Raw genomic sequence first — 19,039 nt, 5'->3', positions numbered from 1 at the left:
GTATTAGTTAGAATGGCATCATGGTCAGCATAGCTGTGGTGGGCCGAAAGGCTTGTTTCTGTTTTGAACCTTTCTATCCAGTAACATAGTCCCAGATTAGACAGTTCTTTGGGTGATCATTGGCAAATGAACTTGCCCATAAACCTTTTTAGGGTCTTTCATTCGGGAAGTTCTTCATAGCCCAACTATCAAAAAACACAAGATTGTCTACAAGTCAACTAAAGGAATCATACTCTTGCACTTGCCAATCATTATTTTTAGTGCCAGAGAGATTGTTTGGTAGTATTTAGAACTTCTTACCTCATTAAAAATGAACTTGCACTGAAATGGATAATTCCTATGTGATACATACACTCAAATCAAAAGTTAAGTACAGAAATCTCACGTCATTCAATGTATTTCATCCATTGAGGTAAAAACAAACTCCAGACGTTCCCAACAGTACCCTCCCACCGACACACTCATTCGTTTGGCCGAACTGGTCCTCACCCTTAACAATTTCTCCTTTGAATCCTCCCACTTCCTCCAGACCAAAGGGGTAGCCATGGGCACACATATGGGCCCCAGCTATGCCTGTCTCTTTGTTGGCTACGTAGAGCAGTTGATCTTCCGTAATTACACCGGCACCACTCCCCAACTCTTCCTCCGCTAAATTGATGACTGCATTGGCACCACCTCGTGCTCCCACGAGGAGGTCGAGCAATTCATCAACTTCACCAACACATTCCACCCTGACCTTAAATTTACCTGGACCTTCTCTGACACCTCCCTCCCCTTCCTGGACCTCTCCATCTCCATTACTGATGACCGACTTGACACTGACATTTTTTACAAACCCACCAACTCCCACAGCTACCTGGATTACGCCTCTTCCCACCCTACCTCTTGCAAAAATGCCAACCTGTATTCCCAATTCCTCCGCCTCTGCTGTATCTGCTCCCAGGAGGACCAGTTCCACGACAGAACACACCAGATGGCCTCCTTCTTTAGAGACCGCAGTTTCACTTCCCATGTGGTTAAAGATGCCCTCCAACGCATCTCGTCCACATCCCACACCTCTGCCCTCAGACCCCACCCCTCCAACCGTAACAAGGACAGAACGCCCCTGGTGCTCATCTTCCACCCTACCAACCTTCGCATAAACTAAATCATCCGCTGACATTTCCGCCACCTCCAAAAAGACCCCACCACCAGGGATATATTTCCCTCCCCAGCCCTTTCTGCCTTCCGCAAAGACCGTTCCCTCCGTGACTACCTGGTCAGGTTCACGCCCGCCTACAATCCACCCTCCCATCCTGGCACCTTCCCCTGCCACCGCAGGAACTGTAAAACCTGTGCCCACACCTCCTCCCTCACCTCTATCCAAGGCCCTAAAGGAGCCTTCCACATCCATCAAAGTTTTACTTGCACATCCACTAATATCATTTATTGTAGCTGTTGCTCCTGATGCGGTCTCCTCTACATTGGGGAGACTGGGCGCCTCCTAGCAGAGCGCTTTAGGGAACATCTCCGGGACACATGCACCAATCAACCACACCACCCCGTGGCCCAACATTTCAACTCCCCCTCCCACTCTGCCGAGGACATGGAGGTCCTGGGCCTCCTTCACCGCCGCTCCCTCACCACCAGACGCCTGGAGGAAGAACGCCGCATCTTCTGCATCAGAACACTTCAACCCCAGGGCATCAATGTGGACTTCAACAGCTTCCTCATTTCCCCTTCCCTCACCTCACCCTAGTTCCAAACTTCCAGCACAGCACTGCCCCCATGACTTGTTTGGACCTGTCCTACCTGCCTATCTCCTTTTCCACAAATCCACACCACCCTCTCCTCCCTGACCTATCACCTTCATCCCCTCCCCCGCTCACCCATTGTACTCCATGCTACTTTCTCCCCACCCCACCCTCCTATAGCTTATCTCTCTTCAGGCTCACTGCCTTTATTCCTGATGAAGGGCTTTTGCCCGAAATGTCGATTTCGCTGCTCCTTGGATGCTGCCTGAACTGCTGTGCTCTTCCAGCACCACTAATCCAGAATCCAGTATTTCATCCATTGGCAAATTATGTATTTGACATTTAATTAGAATAACATGTACAGAACTAGAACTGAAGTTGCATAGCTTAAAGTAATTTTCAGTGATTTACGTGCTATATCAATACAAGTTCTTACTTGACTGAAAAACATGTTCATTATTTTTGACATCTTTAGCAGATAAGAAGTCGGCTGTTTCAGTTCCTGAGTCCAAGGCTAAAGGGTTTTTGAACAGTTTGAAGCGTTCAAAACGCTATATATGGGATAGATCACGTGATGATGTTCAGCAGTGGTATCAGCAGTTTATGAACATGGGATATTCTGAAGCTGTGAGTATGTTTCACAAATGTTTGAGAAAATGATGTAAATTCTGCATAAAGCATAATTCTACCTGTTCAAAATATCCTCCTCTCTCGGCCCTTTGAAGAACAGTTGAATAAGTTAGTCCTTAATTCATGAGAGTTGAGAAGAATGAGAAATTAAGGATTTTACTGAAACAGATTGAGGAGGCTTGACATGATAGATGTTGAGATGCTGTTACCACTAATGGGAGCATCTTGAACAAGGGAACATAGTTACTGAATAAGGGGATGCTTGTGATGAGAAGAAGCTTCTTTTCCCAGAAGGTAGTAAATGTTTGGAATTTTCTATCCTAGAGAGTTGTGGAGGCTAGATCACTGGATGCATTTAAAGAGGTGGGCAGTAGATTTTTGCAATAGTAGGGAGTTGACAGCTATGATGAGCTGGCACTAATGAGGGATTGAGACATGGGACAGGTTGGCCATGATCTTGTTGAATAGCCGGGCAGGCTTGAGAAGCCAAATAGCCTACTCCTATTCGTATTTCTTATATTCTTGCATTGACTGGGATTCTCTTCCTGATGGTCAGTGACCAATTGAGAACAATAAATTCACTTCTTCCATTCCGTCATGTGAGGATTGTTACTGTTTTGGTGTTATCTGTTTCAAAGTGATTGAAGATTCTTCCTGGAAAGATGAGGAAGTAAAATATTCTGCTTGAACTGGTCTCTTCCAAGTCACATTTGTATCTAACATCAGAGTTAGATCCGCCATGGATATTTGTTCATTGAGCAGTGTTGTGTTCTGAATTTACAGAAACTATCCGTTTGTCAATGGCTGAGGCAGGGTATGCTGCTATTTAACTTTTTGCTTTTTAATCTCTCAAATCTCAGGCTCATGCAATCTAGGGTCGAGGGGGAAAACATTTATACCAATTTTATGTAGTCACAGATTGCCATCTCATTGATAATATGAAACAAATTTCCTATACCAACCTAACTGATTTCAGTGGATTCTGCTTATTGTTTGGGCTCTGCTAAAGAGAGCTGTGCAATCTTCTTACAGTCTGTTCTTCAACCTGCTCCTTCTTGGCTAGCTGTTCCTTAATTTTTTATAGTTTAACTCCTTATGCGATTTGAACAAGATTAAGGTAAAGACATTTTTATTTCACAATAAAGAAGTGAGAAAGTATGTTTTTTACTATTATAGGGATACCAAATTGGAGATTTACTTGTGACATACATTTAATTTTTAAGTAATGTGTCTCCAGAACCATGTTGTACTGAGATAGATAGTATGTTCTTAACCATGGCTCATTATCTGGTAATATAGTGACATTTGCCCATGTCTCACTTGAAATTTGAGATAAATATTGACAAATGTTTTGATAATCTGATATCGAAGGTCTGGATTATCTATTTCCTGTAGGAAAAATTTAGATTTTTGGTTATACATTGTTCTTGTGTGCGGATGTGTGTCTCTCTTCCGAAACTGTGTTCCTGTTCTGCACGGTTTCTGAAAGTGACTTCCTAAGTGACTGGTACAAAAAAACACATTTAATAGCTAGGTACTGTCTAAGCCTGTGAAGGCTTTTTGATTCACAGTGCTGACAAGGATATATAGTGTTTGTTGTCTCATAAGCTTCTCATAAGTAGTTTGTGGTTTTGTACCTTTTCTCAAGATTGATCTGAGGTGTTTTTGGACTTATGTTTGACTCGCTATGTGAATGGCATTGTCTAAAGTCAGATCATCTTTGAACTTTAATAAATCTGAAAAAGTCTCATCAGCAATTCCTACAATAATTCAGTCTCTTATGAATTCAGACTAAAAATCCCATCACAATTCTGAATTAATCAATAGAAATTATCATTTAAATCATCTATTGATTTGCCTGAAGAATGTATTTGGACAGGTACATGGTTAGGAAAGGTTTATAGGGATGTGGGCCAAATGCAGGCAAATGGGACTAGTCCAGTCTAGGAAACCTGATCAACATGAATGAGTTTAGCTAAAGGGCCTGTTTCCATGCTGTATGACTCTAAGTTTGCTTGAGCTCTTAATTTGCCCGATTGTTATCGATATAATAACTGGCTTCGCTATGAACCAGGTCCCTGACCAATCATTCCTTTATGGATCTTTACATCTATTTCTGTAGCTATGCTTTGTGATGCCTGTTTGATAAGGTAGTGATGCTCAATTTGAGCTGTAAGTCCAGTTTTTATTGTTAATCAGATATTTTGGAACCGGCATTTGAATGGGCATTGGATATACATATGGATAATAATGGAATGGTGTAGGTTAGATGGGCAGCAGATAATTTTCACAGCTCGGTGCAACATTGAGGGCCGAAGGGCCTGTACTGCGCTGTAATGTTCTATGTTCTAGATTTTAATTCTCTAAGTGATCATAGGTAACTGTTCAAGCAAGTGATTCAAAATCCTCTCAAGTTTGCAACTCCAACTCAGCTGTAGACTTTTTCAGAGGGTTTCAGACAGGGGGAATTTGGCCATTGGACTTTTACGCTGCCCTGGCGATTTCTGGGCAAACAGTGCCTAATAACTTCTGAATGGTCCCAAAGCATAGATTTGAGGGTACATTGCTACAATGATTCACTTCCATTGGAAGACACAGACCATCATTCCAAGGCAGGAGTGTGTGTTGCATGAAGGGGGACGTGCAGGGCCATCGGCTGTCCAATTTTTCTAGATGGTACAAACTCAGAGTTTTGGAAGCTGTCGTTGGAAGTTCCTTGGCAAGTTGCAGCAGTGCTTCTTGGATTTCTTATACACTGCTGCCAATGAGTTTTTTTTTAAAAATGATAACGAGGAGGTACTTAAGTTGGCAATCCTCAAAACAGAAAAGTTATTTGCTCCAGATGGAATGCACCCTGGATTTGAGGGAAATGAGATTGAAAATTGTGGAGGTTCTGCCTAAAATCTTTCAGTCTTCTTTTGATGTGAACAATGCAATGTTACATTTTTCATACAAAAGGGATGAACAGACGATTACAAGTCAATCACTCTAATGGTGGTAGAAAACTGTGAAACAGTGACACAAAGACTGTTGAGAAGTATCAATTAATGAATGGAAATCCAATCTAATTTGTTAAAGCAAAATTGTGATTGAACCTCTTGACTTTAGTTCTTCTGAGATGATTACGTGGAAATTTGAACCTCCACACCCACAAGATTTTTTGTCTGTACTTGTGTATAGAGGGATTTTTAAGTGGGCTGTGGGAGCTGTTAAGTTTTAACTAGTAAAGCCACATCTTGCCAGTTCATTGCTGTTTACTTGGGGTGAGAATTTATTTAAAAAAAGCACAGTAGTTCTTGTTAAACACAAGAACCTGGTCAGTGTTTTCTGTTAACTTGATTCCATCAGAAAGGTAAATTGGAGACTATGCATTTTTTGGTTAAATCATTAAATTTTGTGGCAACCCCAAGAATAAGGGAAGACGCTGGGGATGTTTGAGAATAAGTGCAATTTTCCAGATGAGCTGTAACTAGAGGCTGGGGGCTTGTGAACAGATTATTTTAAAAGAGAGACAATAAGGATTTGGTACGATATTAGTAAGTGATAAAGTACAGGTGGTAGAGCTGTTCTTGACAGTCATAGAGTCATAGAGATGTACAGCATGGTAACAGACCCTTCGGTCAAACCCGTCCATGCCGACCAGATATCCCAACCCAATCTAGTCCCACCTGCCAGCACCCAGCCCATATCCCTCCAAACCCTTCCTATTCATATACCCATCCAAATGCCTCTTAAATGTTGCAATTGTACCAGCCTCCACCACATCCTCCGGCAGCTCATTCCATACACGTACCACCCTCTGCGTGAAACAGTTGCCCCTTAGGTCTCTTTTATATATTTCCCCTCTCACCCTAAACCTATGCCCTCTGGTTCTGTACTCCCCAACCCCAGAGAAAAGACTTTGTCTATTTATCCTATCCTCGCCCTCATAATTTTGTAAACCTCTATAAGGTCACCCCTCAGCCTCCGATGCTCCAGGGAAAACAGCCCCAGCCTGTTCAGCCTCTCCCTGTAGCTCAGATCCTCCAACCCTGGCAACAGCCTTATAAATCTTTTCTGAACCCTTTCAAGTTTCACAACATCCTTCCGATAGGAAGGAGACCAGAATTGCACACAATATTCCAACAGTGGCCTAACCAATGTCCTGTACAGCCGCAACATGACCTCCCAACTCCTGTACTCAATACTCTGACCAATAAAGGAAAGCATACCAAATGCCTTCTTCACTATCCTATCTATCTGCGACTCCACTTTCAAGGAGCTATGAACCTGCACTCCAAGGTCTCTTTGTTCAGCAACACTCCCTAGGACCTTACCATTAAGTGTATAAGTCCTGCTAAGATTTGCTTTCCCAAAGTGCAGCACCTTGCATTTATCTGAATTAAACTCCATCTACAACTTCTCAGCCCATTGGCCCATCTGGTCCAGATCCTGTTGTAATCTGAGGTAACTCTCTTCACTGTCCACTACACCTCCAATTTTGGTGTCATCTGCAAACTTACTAACTGTACCTCTTATGCTCGCATCCAAATCATTTATGTAAATGACAAAAAGTAGAGGGCCCAGCACCGCTCCTTGTGGCACTCCACTGGTCACAGGCCTCCAGTCTGAAACACAACCCTCCACCACCACCCTCTGTCTTTTACCTTTGAGCCAGTTCTGTATCTAAATGGCTAGTTCTCCCTGTAATCCATGAGATCTAACTTTGCTAATCAGTCTCCCATGGGGAACCTTGTCGAACGCCTTATTGAAGTCCATATAGATCACATCTACTGCGCTGCCCTCATCAATCCTCTTTGTGACTTCATCAAAAAAACTAATCAAGTTTGTGAGACATGATTTCCCATGCACAAAGCCATGTTGACTATCCCGAATCAGTCCTTGCCTTTCCAAATACATGTACATCCTGTCCCTCAGGATCCCCTCCAACACCTTGCCCACCACCAAGGTCAGGCTCACTGGTCGATAGTTCCCTGGCTTGTCCTTACCACCCTTAAAATTTGGCACCACGTTTGCCAACCTCCAGTCTTCCGACACCTCACTTGTGACTATCGATGATACAAATATCTCAGCAAGAGGCCCAGCAATCACTTCTCTAGCTTCCCACAGAGTTCTCAGGTACACCTGATCAGGTCCTGGGGATTTATCCACCTTTAACCGTTTCAAGACATCCAGCACTTCCTCCTCTGTAATCTGGACATTTTGCAAGATGTCACCATCTATTTCCCTACAGTCTATATCTTCCATATCCTTTTCCACAGTAAATACTGATGCAAAATATTAATTTAGTATCTCCCCCATTTTCTGTGGCTCCACACAAAGGCCGCCTTGCTGATCTTTGAGGGGCCCTATTCTCTCCCTAGTTATCCTTTTGTCCTTAATATATTTGTAAAATCCCTTTGGATTCTCCTTAGTACTATTTGCCAATGCTATCTCATGTCCCCGTTTTGCCCTCCTGATTTCCCTTTTAAGTATACTCCTATTTTCTTTATACTCTTCTAAGGATCTATCCAGTCTGTACCTGACATATGCTTCCTTCTTTTTCTTAACCAAACCCTCAATTTCTTTAGTCATCCAGCATTCCCTATAGTCACCAGCCTTCCCTTTCACCCTGACTGGAATATACTTTCTCTGGATTCTTGTTATCTCACTTCTGAAGGCTTCCAATTTTCCAGCCGTCCCTTTACCTGCGAACATCTGCCTCCAATCAGCTTTTGAAAGTTCTTGCCTAATACCATCAAAATTGGCCTTTCTCCAATTTAGAACTTCAACTTTTAGATCTGGTCTATCCTTTTCCATCACTATTTTAAAACGAATAGAATTATGGTATCTGGCCCCAAAGTGCTCCCCCACTGACACCTCAGTCACCTGCCCTGCCTTATTTCCCAAGAGTAGATCAAGTTTTGCACCTTCTCTAGTAGGTACATCCACATACAGAATCAGAAAATTGTCTTGTACACAAGAAATTCCTCTCCATCTAAACCTTTAACACTATGGCAGTCCCAGTTGATGTTTGGAAAGTTAAAATCCCTACCATAACCACCCTATTATTCTTACAGATAGCTGAGATCTCCTTACAAGTTTGTTTCTCAATTTCCCTCTGACTATCGGGGGGTCTATAATACAATCCCAATAAGGTGACCATCCCTTTCTTATTTCTCAGTTCCACCCAAATAACTTCCCTGGATGTTTTTCCGGGAATATTCTCCCTTAGCACAACTGTAATGCTATCCCTTATCAAAAATGCCACCCCCCCCTCCTCTTTTGCCTCCCTTTCTATCCTTTATTTGTATCCTGGAACATTCAGCTGCCAGTTCCTGCCCATCCCTGAGCCATGTTTCCGTAATTGCTATGATATCCCAGTCCCATGTTCCTAACCATGCCCTGAGTTCATCTGCCTTCCCTGTTAGTCCTCTTGCATTGAAATAAATGCAGTTTAAGTCATTAGTCCTACCTTGTCCCTGCCTGCCCTGACTGTTTGACTCACTTCTGTTCTCAGCTGTACCCATCTCAAATCGATCTCTTTCCTCACTATCTCCCTGGGTCCCACCCCCCCCAACCCCCTCACCTTACTAGTTTAAATCCTCCCAAGCAGTTCTAGCAAATTTCCCTGCCAGTATATTAGTCCCCTTCCAATTTAGGTGCAATCCGTCCTTCTTGTACAGGTCACTTCTACCCCAAAAGACATTCCAATGATTCAAAAGTGTGAATCCTTCTCACATACACCAGCTCCTCAGCCATGCATCATCTGCTCTGTCCTCCTATTCCTGGTCTCACTAGCTCGTAGCACTGGAAGTAATCCAGACATTACTACCCTTGAGGACCTCCTTTTTAAAATTCTACTTAACTCTCTAATCTCCCTTCAGAGTCTCAACCTTTTCCCTTCCAATGTCATTGGCTCCAATGTGGACAATGACCTCCTGCTGGCCCCTCTCCCCCGTGAGAACATTCTGCACCCTCTCTGAGACATCCTTGATCCTTGCACCAGGGAAACAACACACCATTCTGCTTTTTCTCTGCTGGCCACAGAAACATATGTTTGTACCTCGGACTACAGAATCCCCTAACACAACTGATCTCTTGGAAGCCGACATACCCCTCGTTACATTAGAGCCAGTCTCAATACTAGGAACTTGGCTGGTCGTGCTATGTTCCCCTGAGAATCCATCACCCCCTACATTTTCCAAAACAGCATACCTGTTTGAAATGTGTGTATCCACAAACGACTCCTGCTCTAGCTGCCTACCTCTCTTACCCTTCCTGGAGTTAACCCATCTATGTGACTGTATCTGAGACTTGCTCCCCTTTCTATAACTGCCATCCATCACATACTGTTGCTGTTGCAAATTCCTCATCGCTTCTATTTGTCTCTTCAACCGATCCATTCGATCTGATAAGATTTGTATCCAACAGCATTTATGGCAGATATAATCCACAGTAACCCTTCAACTCTCTTTAAACTCCCACATCTGACAAGAAGTACATATCACTGCAAAGGCCATTTTTGCTTCTTCACAATCTACAGATCCAGAAAATAACACCCTCTTATTCCCCTACAAACACTGCCCCAGGTTAAATTCATAGCTATGGCTTATATTTTAAGTTTAATCGAGAGACTTATCTCCAAAAACATATAATCAAGAAAGAATCCACTGTACCCACTACTGCAGCATCTCTTTTGGACAGACTTAAAATAACAATTAACTTATCTGATTCTGGGCTGTGAACTTCACCCAGCAGTTCCTCCAAGATTAGTTGTGAATTTCACTGTTTGTTAATTTTCCCAGATGCACTCCGATGTCCAGCGATACACGACTTCAAACAGCAAAGGCGGTAACTGTGCAGGTTCTCTTTCTCTCTCTCTCTCTCCTGCACTGTCCTCACCATGTGCTTCCTTTGTCTACCCTTCTCCCTTTTAATCTGCTGTTATTTTGACTTTTTTTTCCCAAAGTTCCAATACAATGCAACAGCATATAAAACAGTAATTGCTGCTCCTGGAATTCAAGGAAATCACCTCCAACACCTAAAATACCTCAAAAAAAGGAGCAGCTCTTACAGCCAGAATTTTTTCCCGTCCTCCATCTTGGATTACCCCTCCTAAGATAACTTCTAAAAACAAGATTACTTGAATTGACAAATACGTTGAGGGTGGCATTGCCTGCAGATGTTATTTATGCCATTAAGAATGAGCACTGGGTTATGTGGTCTTCTATCATCTTGATTTGAACTGCTATATTCAAGAATTAACAATCTTTTCTTCCATGTTTTAAAGCTTAGCAAGTTGCAAAGATTTGTCCTTTCATTTGCCAATGTGAAATGATCAGAGATTGAAATATTAATTGTGAAGCATTAATTGTTTTTTGCTAATACCCCACAGCAATTTGAAGATGCCGCTGCATACTGGCTGGGTGTGCATCAAGGCGCAGGTGGTGATGACCGTGCCCGGTATTACCTTCATTACCATTATGATGACAATTCTCCAACTGGTCCTTATTATTCCCAATCTATACGCATTGGTGCTGATGTTAACTATGATGACTATTAAAGCAACATGTAATGAAAAAGTGTTATGTTGTTTAGCTTTATCTCCCGGCAGGCATGTTATGTATTATTTTTCTTGACCAAGAGATTTCAGACTTCTAAATTGAATGTTGTCACTATACAGAACAACCTAATGTGCATCTTTTAGAAAGTAGCTTCTTTCTTTCTATAATTTGCTGAGTAACTCCTTGAATCAGAAGGTAGAGTTTCTGAAATGTATTTACTTTACTCTCTCAACTGGCTTTCTACACTCTCAATAAACGTTTCAAGTAGTGTTATCTTGTTGCATATTTTGTCAATTAAGTTTGGATAGCTATTCCATTATGTCGGAGGGGAAATTCTTCTTTTATTAGAGTCAATTCTCTTATAAAGGAAAATAATTATAGTAGGTGGAGGTCATTCATCAGAATATCTCTGCAAGAATTCTTCAGGGTAGTTTCTTCAGCCCAACTATTTTCATCTGTTTCATCAATGGCCTTCTCTCCATCGTAAGGTTCGGAGTGAGGTTGTTCACTGATTACACAAATTTCAGCACTTGTTGCAACAACTCAGATACTGAAGCAGTTCATGTCCATGTGCAGTAAAAGTCTGGACAGCATCCAGATTTGGGCCTGGCTTTGTATGACATAAATTTTGTTTGCTACTTATCTGCCCTTCTGCAACAAGAAAGACTCAAACCATCACCTTTCAACAATAAATGACATCAGCATCACTGAAACCATGACCACCAATATCCTCGAGTTTACTATTGATCAGAAACTGAGCTGCATCAGTCAGCTCAGTGATTACAAGAGATTAGAGTTTAGTAATTCTATGGTGAGTAACTACCACATTGACTCCCAAAACCTTTCTAAAAGACACAAGTCAGGAGGGTGATGGAACAAATTCCACTTGGATAATTATGGCTCCAAGAACATTCAAGAAACTTCATGCTAACTATGGAAAAGCAGCCAGCTTGCTTGGTATCTCATCTATCACCTTCAACATTCACTCCCTCCACCTTAATATATTATAGCAGCAGCAGCTCATCTTCCAAATCCATGATCTACCACTTAGAAGGAAAAAAGCTGCAGATGCATGTGAACACAACTACTTGTAAGTTCTCTTCTAAACCTCAAAACACAGCCATTGAGTCATAGAGACATACAGCATGAAAACAGACCCTTCAGTCCAACTTGTCCATGTTGACCAGGTACCCTAAATTAATCTAGTCCCATTTGCCAGCATTTGGCCCAAATCTCTCTAAACCCCTTACATTAAGACATCCATCCAGATGCCTTTTAAATGTTGTAAATGTATCAGCCTCCACCATTTCTTTTGGTGGTTCATTTGATACACGCACCACCCTCTCTGTGAAAAAGTTTCCCCTTGCATCCCTTTTAAATGTTCCCCTCCCACCTTAAACCTATGCCCTTTAGTTTTAGACTCCCCTATCCTGGGGAAAAGATCTTGACTATTCACCCTATCATGCACCTCATGATTTTGTACACCTCAGTAAGATCACCTTTCAGTCCCAGACGCTCTAGAGAAATTAGCCCCAGCATATTCAGACTCTCCCCATAGCACAGACCCTCCAACCTGGCAACATCCTTGTAAATCTTTCTGAACCTTTTCAAGTTTAACAACATCCTTCACATAGCAAGGAGACCAGAATTGAAAACAGTATCCAAAAGTGGCCTAACCAATGTCCTGTATAGCTGCAACATGACCTTCCAACTCCTATACTCAACGTACTGACCATTAAAGGTAAGTGTGCCAAATGTCTTCTTCACTAACATGTCTACCTGCAACTCAACTTTCAAGTAGCTATGAACCTATACTCTAAGTTCCCTTTATTTAGCAACATTCCCCAGGACTTTACCATTAAGTGTATAAGTCCTGCCCTAATTTGCCCTATCAAAATGTAGCATCTCACATTTATCTAGATCCACCTGCCACTCCTCAGCTCATCAGCCCATCTGAGGTAACATTCTTCGCTGTCCATTACAACTCCAATTTTGGTGTCATCTGCAAACTTATTGGCCATACCTTCCATATTCACATCCAACTCATTTATATAAGTAATAAAAAGCAGTAGATCCAGCACCAAACTGTGAGGCAACCACTGGTCATAGGCCTCCAGTCCAAAAAGCAACATTCCACCACCACCCTCTATCTCCTACCTTCTAGCCAATTTTGTATTCAAATGGATAGTTCTCACTGTATTCCATATGATCTAACCTTGTTAACCAGTCTCCCATGGGGAATCTTTCAAAAGCCTTACTGAAGTCCATATAGATAATGTCCAAGGCTCTACCTTCATCAATCCCCTTTGTCACTTCTTCAAAAAACTCAATCAAGTTAGTGAGACATGATTTCCCACGCACAAAGCCATGTTGACTATCCCTCAACAGTCTTGCCTTTCCAAAAACTTTTAAATCCTGTCCCTCAAGATCTCCTCCAACAACTTGCCCATCACCGATGTCAGGCTCGCCAGTCCATAGTTCCCTGACTTTTCCTTACCACCTTTCTTAAATAGTGGCACCATGTTAGCCACCTCCAATCTTCCAGCACCTCACCTGTGGCTATCAATGATCCAAATATCTCAGCAAAGGGCCCAGCAATCGCTTCCCACAGAGTTTTAGAGTACACCTGATCTCGTCCAGGGTATTTATCCATCTTTATGTGTTTTAAGACATTCAGCATTTTACATCCTTTGTAAAATGGACACCTTTCAAGATGTCACTACTTATTTCCCCATGTTCTCGAGATTCAATATCCTTCTCCACATTAAACACCGATGCAAAATATTCATTTAGTATCTCACCCATCTCCTGCATCTCACACATTGGCAACCTTGCTGATCTTTAAGGGGCCCTAATCTCTCCCTAGTTATTCTTATGTCCTTAATCTATTTGTAGAAACACTTTGGCTCTCCTTAACCCCATTTGCCAAAGCTACCTCATGTCCTATCGCATACCCCTATTACTCATATACTCCTTTAGGGATTCACTCGATCCAAACCAATACTTGCTTAATTTTCTTGACCAGAAGCTCATTTCTCTAGTCATCCAGCATTCCCAAATCTACCCATCTTGCTCTTCACCCTATCAGGGACACATTGTCCCTGGACTCTTGTTAACTCATTTTTGAAGGCTTCCCACTTTCCAGCTGTCCCATTAACCACGAGTATCTGCCCAATATCTTGCATTGGAACTATACTGCTACTCCTTCACTCTCACTGGATCAAAATCTTGGAGCTCCCACCCTGAGAGATCTATGCGTGTCTCTTCTGCCAACAGCATCATGACCCACAACCTTCAGCCCTCAACAGCAGTTCAAGAAGACAGCATACCACCACCTTCTCAATTAGGTATGGACAATATGTGTTGGGTTATCCACTGATGCCAAGATCCTGTGAACGAATAATTAACAAACTGCAAAGTGGTATAAAGTGGCTTAGCCAGTTACTTACTACCAGACCAAAATTAAGTAAATTGCCTCTCTTTCAAACAGTATGCATAGAATTCAAATATGCTCTGAGGTTGAGGGTTGGGAGAAATAAAAGTTTTCAGAGAAATAAGTTAGTATAGAAATTCACTACAGATAGTACAAATGATGCAATTGTAATTATACAATGGGGAAAAAAATAATCATCAATCATTTGTTAAAAAGCTTTGGCAATTGTCAGCCTATGAATATTTATCTATAAATAAAATTCTTGTGAATACTACACAGATCATTAAGTAGCATAATTTGTGTCTCAAAGTACATAGCTCTCCATGCAAAACTGTGAGCGGGCATCCTGTTGCAAGTTCACAAATGGAAGTTAATGTAAATTTACACTCTTCATCCACATCATTTACTGTTGCTGTTCTTGTGGTTACACTAATTAAATTCGCCCAAGGTTCAAGTTTAGAGGTGAACTCCTCTAAGCAGCACACACATTTCCAAAGTGGAAGAGATTTCAACTGGATATAACCAATATAACTGCATGCCAGTAGAAATTAACAGTGTCATAGAAGAGCAGATCCATCTGCTCTTAAAGATCTGGAGGGCATATATATTCCCCTCCTCCATTTCATAAAAAAAGGACATTATATCCTTCATTGTACTGGCTTCACTCAGAATATTTACAATTGCTGACACAAACATATCAAAACTTGCTCTTTGGCTTACATCAGTGCCAGCAAAGGCTAAACTCAAATGCTGTGAGATGATGATACACTACCAGCTGTACATTTCTTCTAGTCATAGAGACGTACAGCATGGAAACAGACCCTTCGGTCCAACTCCAATTCCATGCTGACCAGATATCCCAGCCCAATCTAGTCTCACCTGCCAGCACCCGGCCCAAACCCATTCTATTCATATCCAGGTGCCTTAAATGTTGCAGTTGTACTAGCCTCCACCACATCTTCTGCCAGCTCATTCCATACACATACCACCCTCTGCATAAAAAAAGTTGCCCCTTAGGTCTCTCTTAAATCTTACCCCTCTCACCCTAAACCTATGCCCTCTAGTTCTGGACTCCCCAACCCCAAGGAAAAGACTTTGTCTATTTATCCTATCCATGCCCCTCATGATTTTATAAACCTCTATAAGGTCACCCCTCAGCCTCTGATGCTTCAGGAAAAACAGCCCTAGCCTATTCAACCTTTCCCTATATCTCAAATCCAATAGGAAGGAGACCAGAATTGCATGCAATATTCCAAAAGTGGCCTAACCAATGTCCTGTATAGCTGCAATATGACCTCCCAACTCCTGTACTCAATACTCTGACCAATAAAGGAAAGCATACCAAATGCTTTCTTCACTATCCAATCTACCTGAGACTCTACTTTCAAGGAGCTATGAACCTGAACTCCAAGGTCTCTGTTCAGCAACACTCCCAAGGACCTTACCATGATGTGTATAAGTCCTGCTAAGATTTGCTTTCCCAAAAATGCAGCACCTCACATTTATCTAAATTAAACTCTATCTGCCACTCTTCAGCCCATTGGCCCATCTGATCAAAATCCATTGTAAACTCTGAGGTAACTTTCTTTGCTATCCACTACACCTCCAATTTTGGTGTCATCTGCAAACATGCTAACTATACCTCTTATATTCACATCCAAATCATTTATATAAATGACAAAAAGTAGTGGACCCAGCACCGATCCTTTTGGCACTTCACTAATCACATGCCTCCATTGTGAAAAACAACCCTCCTCCACCACCCTCTGTCTTCTACCTTTGAGCCAGTTCTGTATTGAAATGGCTAGTTCTCCCTGTAGTCCATGAGATCTAACCTTGCTAACCAGTCTTCTATGGGGAACCATGTTGAACACCTGACTAAAATCCATATAGATCGCGTCTATTGTTCTGCCTTCATTAATCCTTTTTGTTACTTCTTCAAAAAAACTCACTCAGGTTTGTGAGACATGATTCCCCATACAAAAAGCCATGTTGACTATCCCTAATCAGTCCTTCCCTTTCCAAATGCATGTACATCCTTTCCCTCAGGATTCCTTCCAACAATGTGCCCACCACTTATGCCAGGCTCAGCGGTCTATAGTTCTCTGGCTTGTCCTTACTATTAGACTAGATTCCCTACAGTGTGGAAACAGGCTCTTTGGCCCAACAAGTCCACACCGACCCTCCGAAAAGCAACCCACCCAGACCTATTCCCCTACACCTAACATTACAGGCAATTTAGCATGGTCAATTCACCTAACCTGCACATCTTTGGACTGTGGGAGGAAACCGGAGCACCCAGAAGAAACCCATGTAGACACAGGGAGAATGGGTAAACTCCACACAGACAGTTGCCTGAGACAGGAATTGAACCCAGTACCCTGATGCTGTGAGGCAGCAATGCTAACCAATCTTTAACAGTGGCACCACGTTAGCCAACCTCCAGTCTTCCGACACCTCACCTGTGCCAATCGATGATACGAATAGCTCAGCAAGGGGCCCAGCAACTCTTCCCTAGCTTCCCACACAGAGTCTGAGGTACACCTACTCAGGTCCTGGGGATTTATCCACTGTGTTTCAAGACATCCAACATTCCTGCTCTATAACATGGACATGTTTAAAGATGTCATCATCTATTTTCCTACATTCTTGATCTTCCATGTCCTTTTCCACAGTAAACACTGAGGCAAATTACTTGTTTAGTATCTTCCCCATGTCCTGCGGCTCCACACAAAGGCTGCCTTACTGATCTTCGAGGAGCTCTATTCTCTCCCTAGTTACCATTTTGACTTTAAATGTATTGGTATTCTTCTTAATCCTCTTTGCCAAAGCTAACTCAAGTCCTCCCTATTCCCTCTTAAGTATACTCCTACTGCCCTTATACTCTTAACGATTCACTGTCTATACCTGACATATGCTTCTTTCTTTTTCTTAACCAAACCCTCAATTTCTCTTGTCCCTTTCGAGTTTTGTTAATTAATAAAAAAGGTGGCATCAATGTAAACAGGGATCCCTAATGCTGCTTGGAGGAAATTCTGCCTCAGTACTGATGAATAAATGAATAGAATTAGGTGGAACCTACAGATATCCTTAATTCTATGTTGAATTCCACTCATAATAAAGAACAGCATTCCATTAGTGTTGTTAAGCATTTGCTTTACTTGCAAACTACACTGTTTTGCGTAGAATACCTAGATCTCCCTGCACCAACATTGCCTCTAAGTTAGATGGCAACTAAGAGGCTCCATGTGCCTTAACTAACAGGGAAAGTTGCTCTGCGCTTCGGAATACCACATTCAGTTTAATAATACCCTGCTCTTTTTTTATTCTTTTGGCAAGAGTCTAAGTCCACATTTTCTTAAATTACACACCATCTGCCAGATTTTTGTCCTTGCACTTAACTGATCTATACCCTTATGTCACATTCACAACATATTTCCCTATCAATGTCATCTGCAAGTTTTGCCACCATGCTATGTCCTTATTGAAGTCCTGAATATATATTGTTCCTGCAGGATCCAAGAGATCAGAAGACAGCTAAATGTGCATGCGCTTACCACTTGCCAGCCAATCTCGATAGCTTATTGATCCCTACCGATGGGTCTGCTCATGGCTGAAGCGGTAAAAAATGGTTCTCCGTTGACATTAAATAGCTGAGGAAGATTTTTCGCTAAAACTACAGCTTCCATAATCTAATATTTGAAGTTAAACTAAGCTGATAACACACAAAATGGTCTTATAAAGACCATATGAAGGGTTCTGCTGAAGAGAAGCATATATTGAGCTGCTGCTTGTTTAGACAGTTTGGTAAGGAACATTCTTTAAAAATACTGATAGAAGCCTCCATTTTAGGCTGGACCAAAACCTGGTATTGAACATGAAAGGAAGATAGAAGGGAAAAGTCCGACCCACATTAGTTAAGACCCTCAGGTAATCATACCCACAGGATTACATATATTTAAAATGGAGTTAAGTATGAATGCATTAAGGGATTTAACCACAATCCAGTCAATATTCAGTCTAAGACAGAATCTGCTTTCTATTAGCAGAAGAGTACTGAATAACTGGCACGGGAGTTGAAGACCTGAAATGTGATTGAATAAGCTATTGTGAATGCTCAAGCATAAATGATACTGGGGTCAGGTAAACAACATGAGATCATGAGAAGACTGACAGCTGTCAATTAACTGATCACAGTCACATGACTGAGCTGACTGGAAGTGTACATCATGAATTAATAATACATTGGTTTGTAATAGCTAAAGGCGAGCTAAAAGCAAATATATATTAAAAATGCAGGCTTTCCTTTGTTCAGTTGAGGGGTTTCTTTCCACTGGTGTAAAATAATAAAGTGCTTTGAGAACAAAGTGGACTTGACTGTTGAGCGATTCATTCAATCATTCTGTCCCAACAATGCTACACTTTGAGCTGTGCCACAGAATCAGTTTTTGCAAGAAAATAGTCAATGAAGGTTAACAGCTTGGATCAAATGCACTCATGTCCAACGAATTATGCACATTTAAGGCACTTAGCTGCATTTGACAGCACAAATGACGATATGGATGTTTGGTAAGGAGGACTTTAAGTCAGTATTAAATACACTTTTCTCAGTATATATTTTCTGGAACACTCCTGGAAGTTCTCTCTTTTTAAGACAATTCACAAAATGATCTGACAAAGTAAATATTCTTCCAGGC

At 41.8% G+C, this 19,039-nt stretch overlaps 1 protein-coding gene across 2 annotated transcripts in view; it reads left to right on the top strand.

The window, feature by feature from the left end:
- ecrg4a (ECRG4 augurin precursor a) overlaps window positions 1-11,182 on the top strand; it is a 38,707-nt gene extending 27,525 nt beyond the window's left edge. Inside the window, exons 4-5 of one of the 2 annotated variants that reach the window (XM_072577568.1) lie at window positions 2,212-2,360; window positions 10,741-11,182. In XM_072577568.1, coding sequence (XP_072433669.1) covers window positions 2,212-2,360; window positions 10,741-10,908 — 317 coding nt within the window. In that variant the 3' untranslated portion in view covers window positions 10,909-11,182. Of the gene's footprint in view, window positions 1-2,208; window positions 2,361-10,740 lie in introns of both variants that reach the window. The other variant, XM_072577567.1, reaches the window with a different exon arrangement.
- The last annotated feature ends 7,857 nt before the right edge of the window (window positions 11,183-19,039 follow it).

This window comes from Chiloscyllium punctatum, chromosome 9 (genome assembly GCF_047496795.1).
Source record: "Chiloscyllium punctatum isolate Juve2018m chromosome 9, sChiPun1.3, whole genome shotgun sequence".
NCBI lineage: Eukaryota > Metazoa > Chordata > Chondrichthyes > Orectolobiformes > Hemiscylliidae > Chiloscyllium > Chiloscyllium punctatum.
Note: the sequence above shows the minus strand (reverse complement) of the source record. Positions and strands in the feature narration are given on the sequence as shown.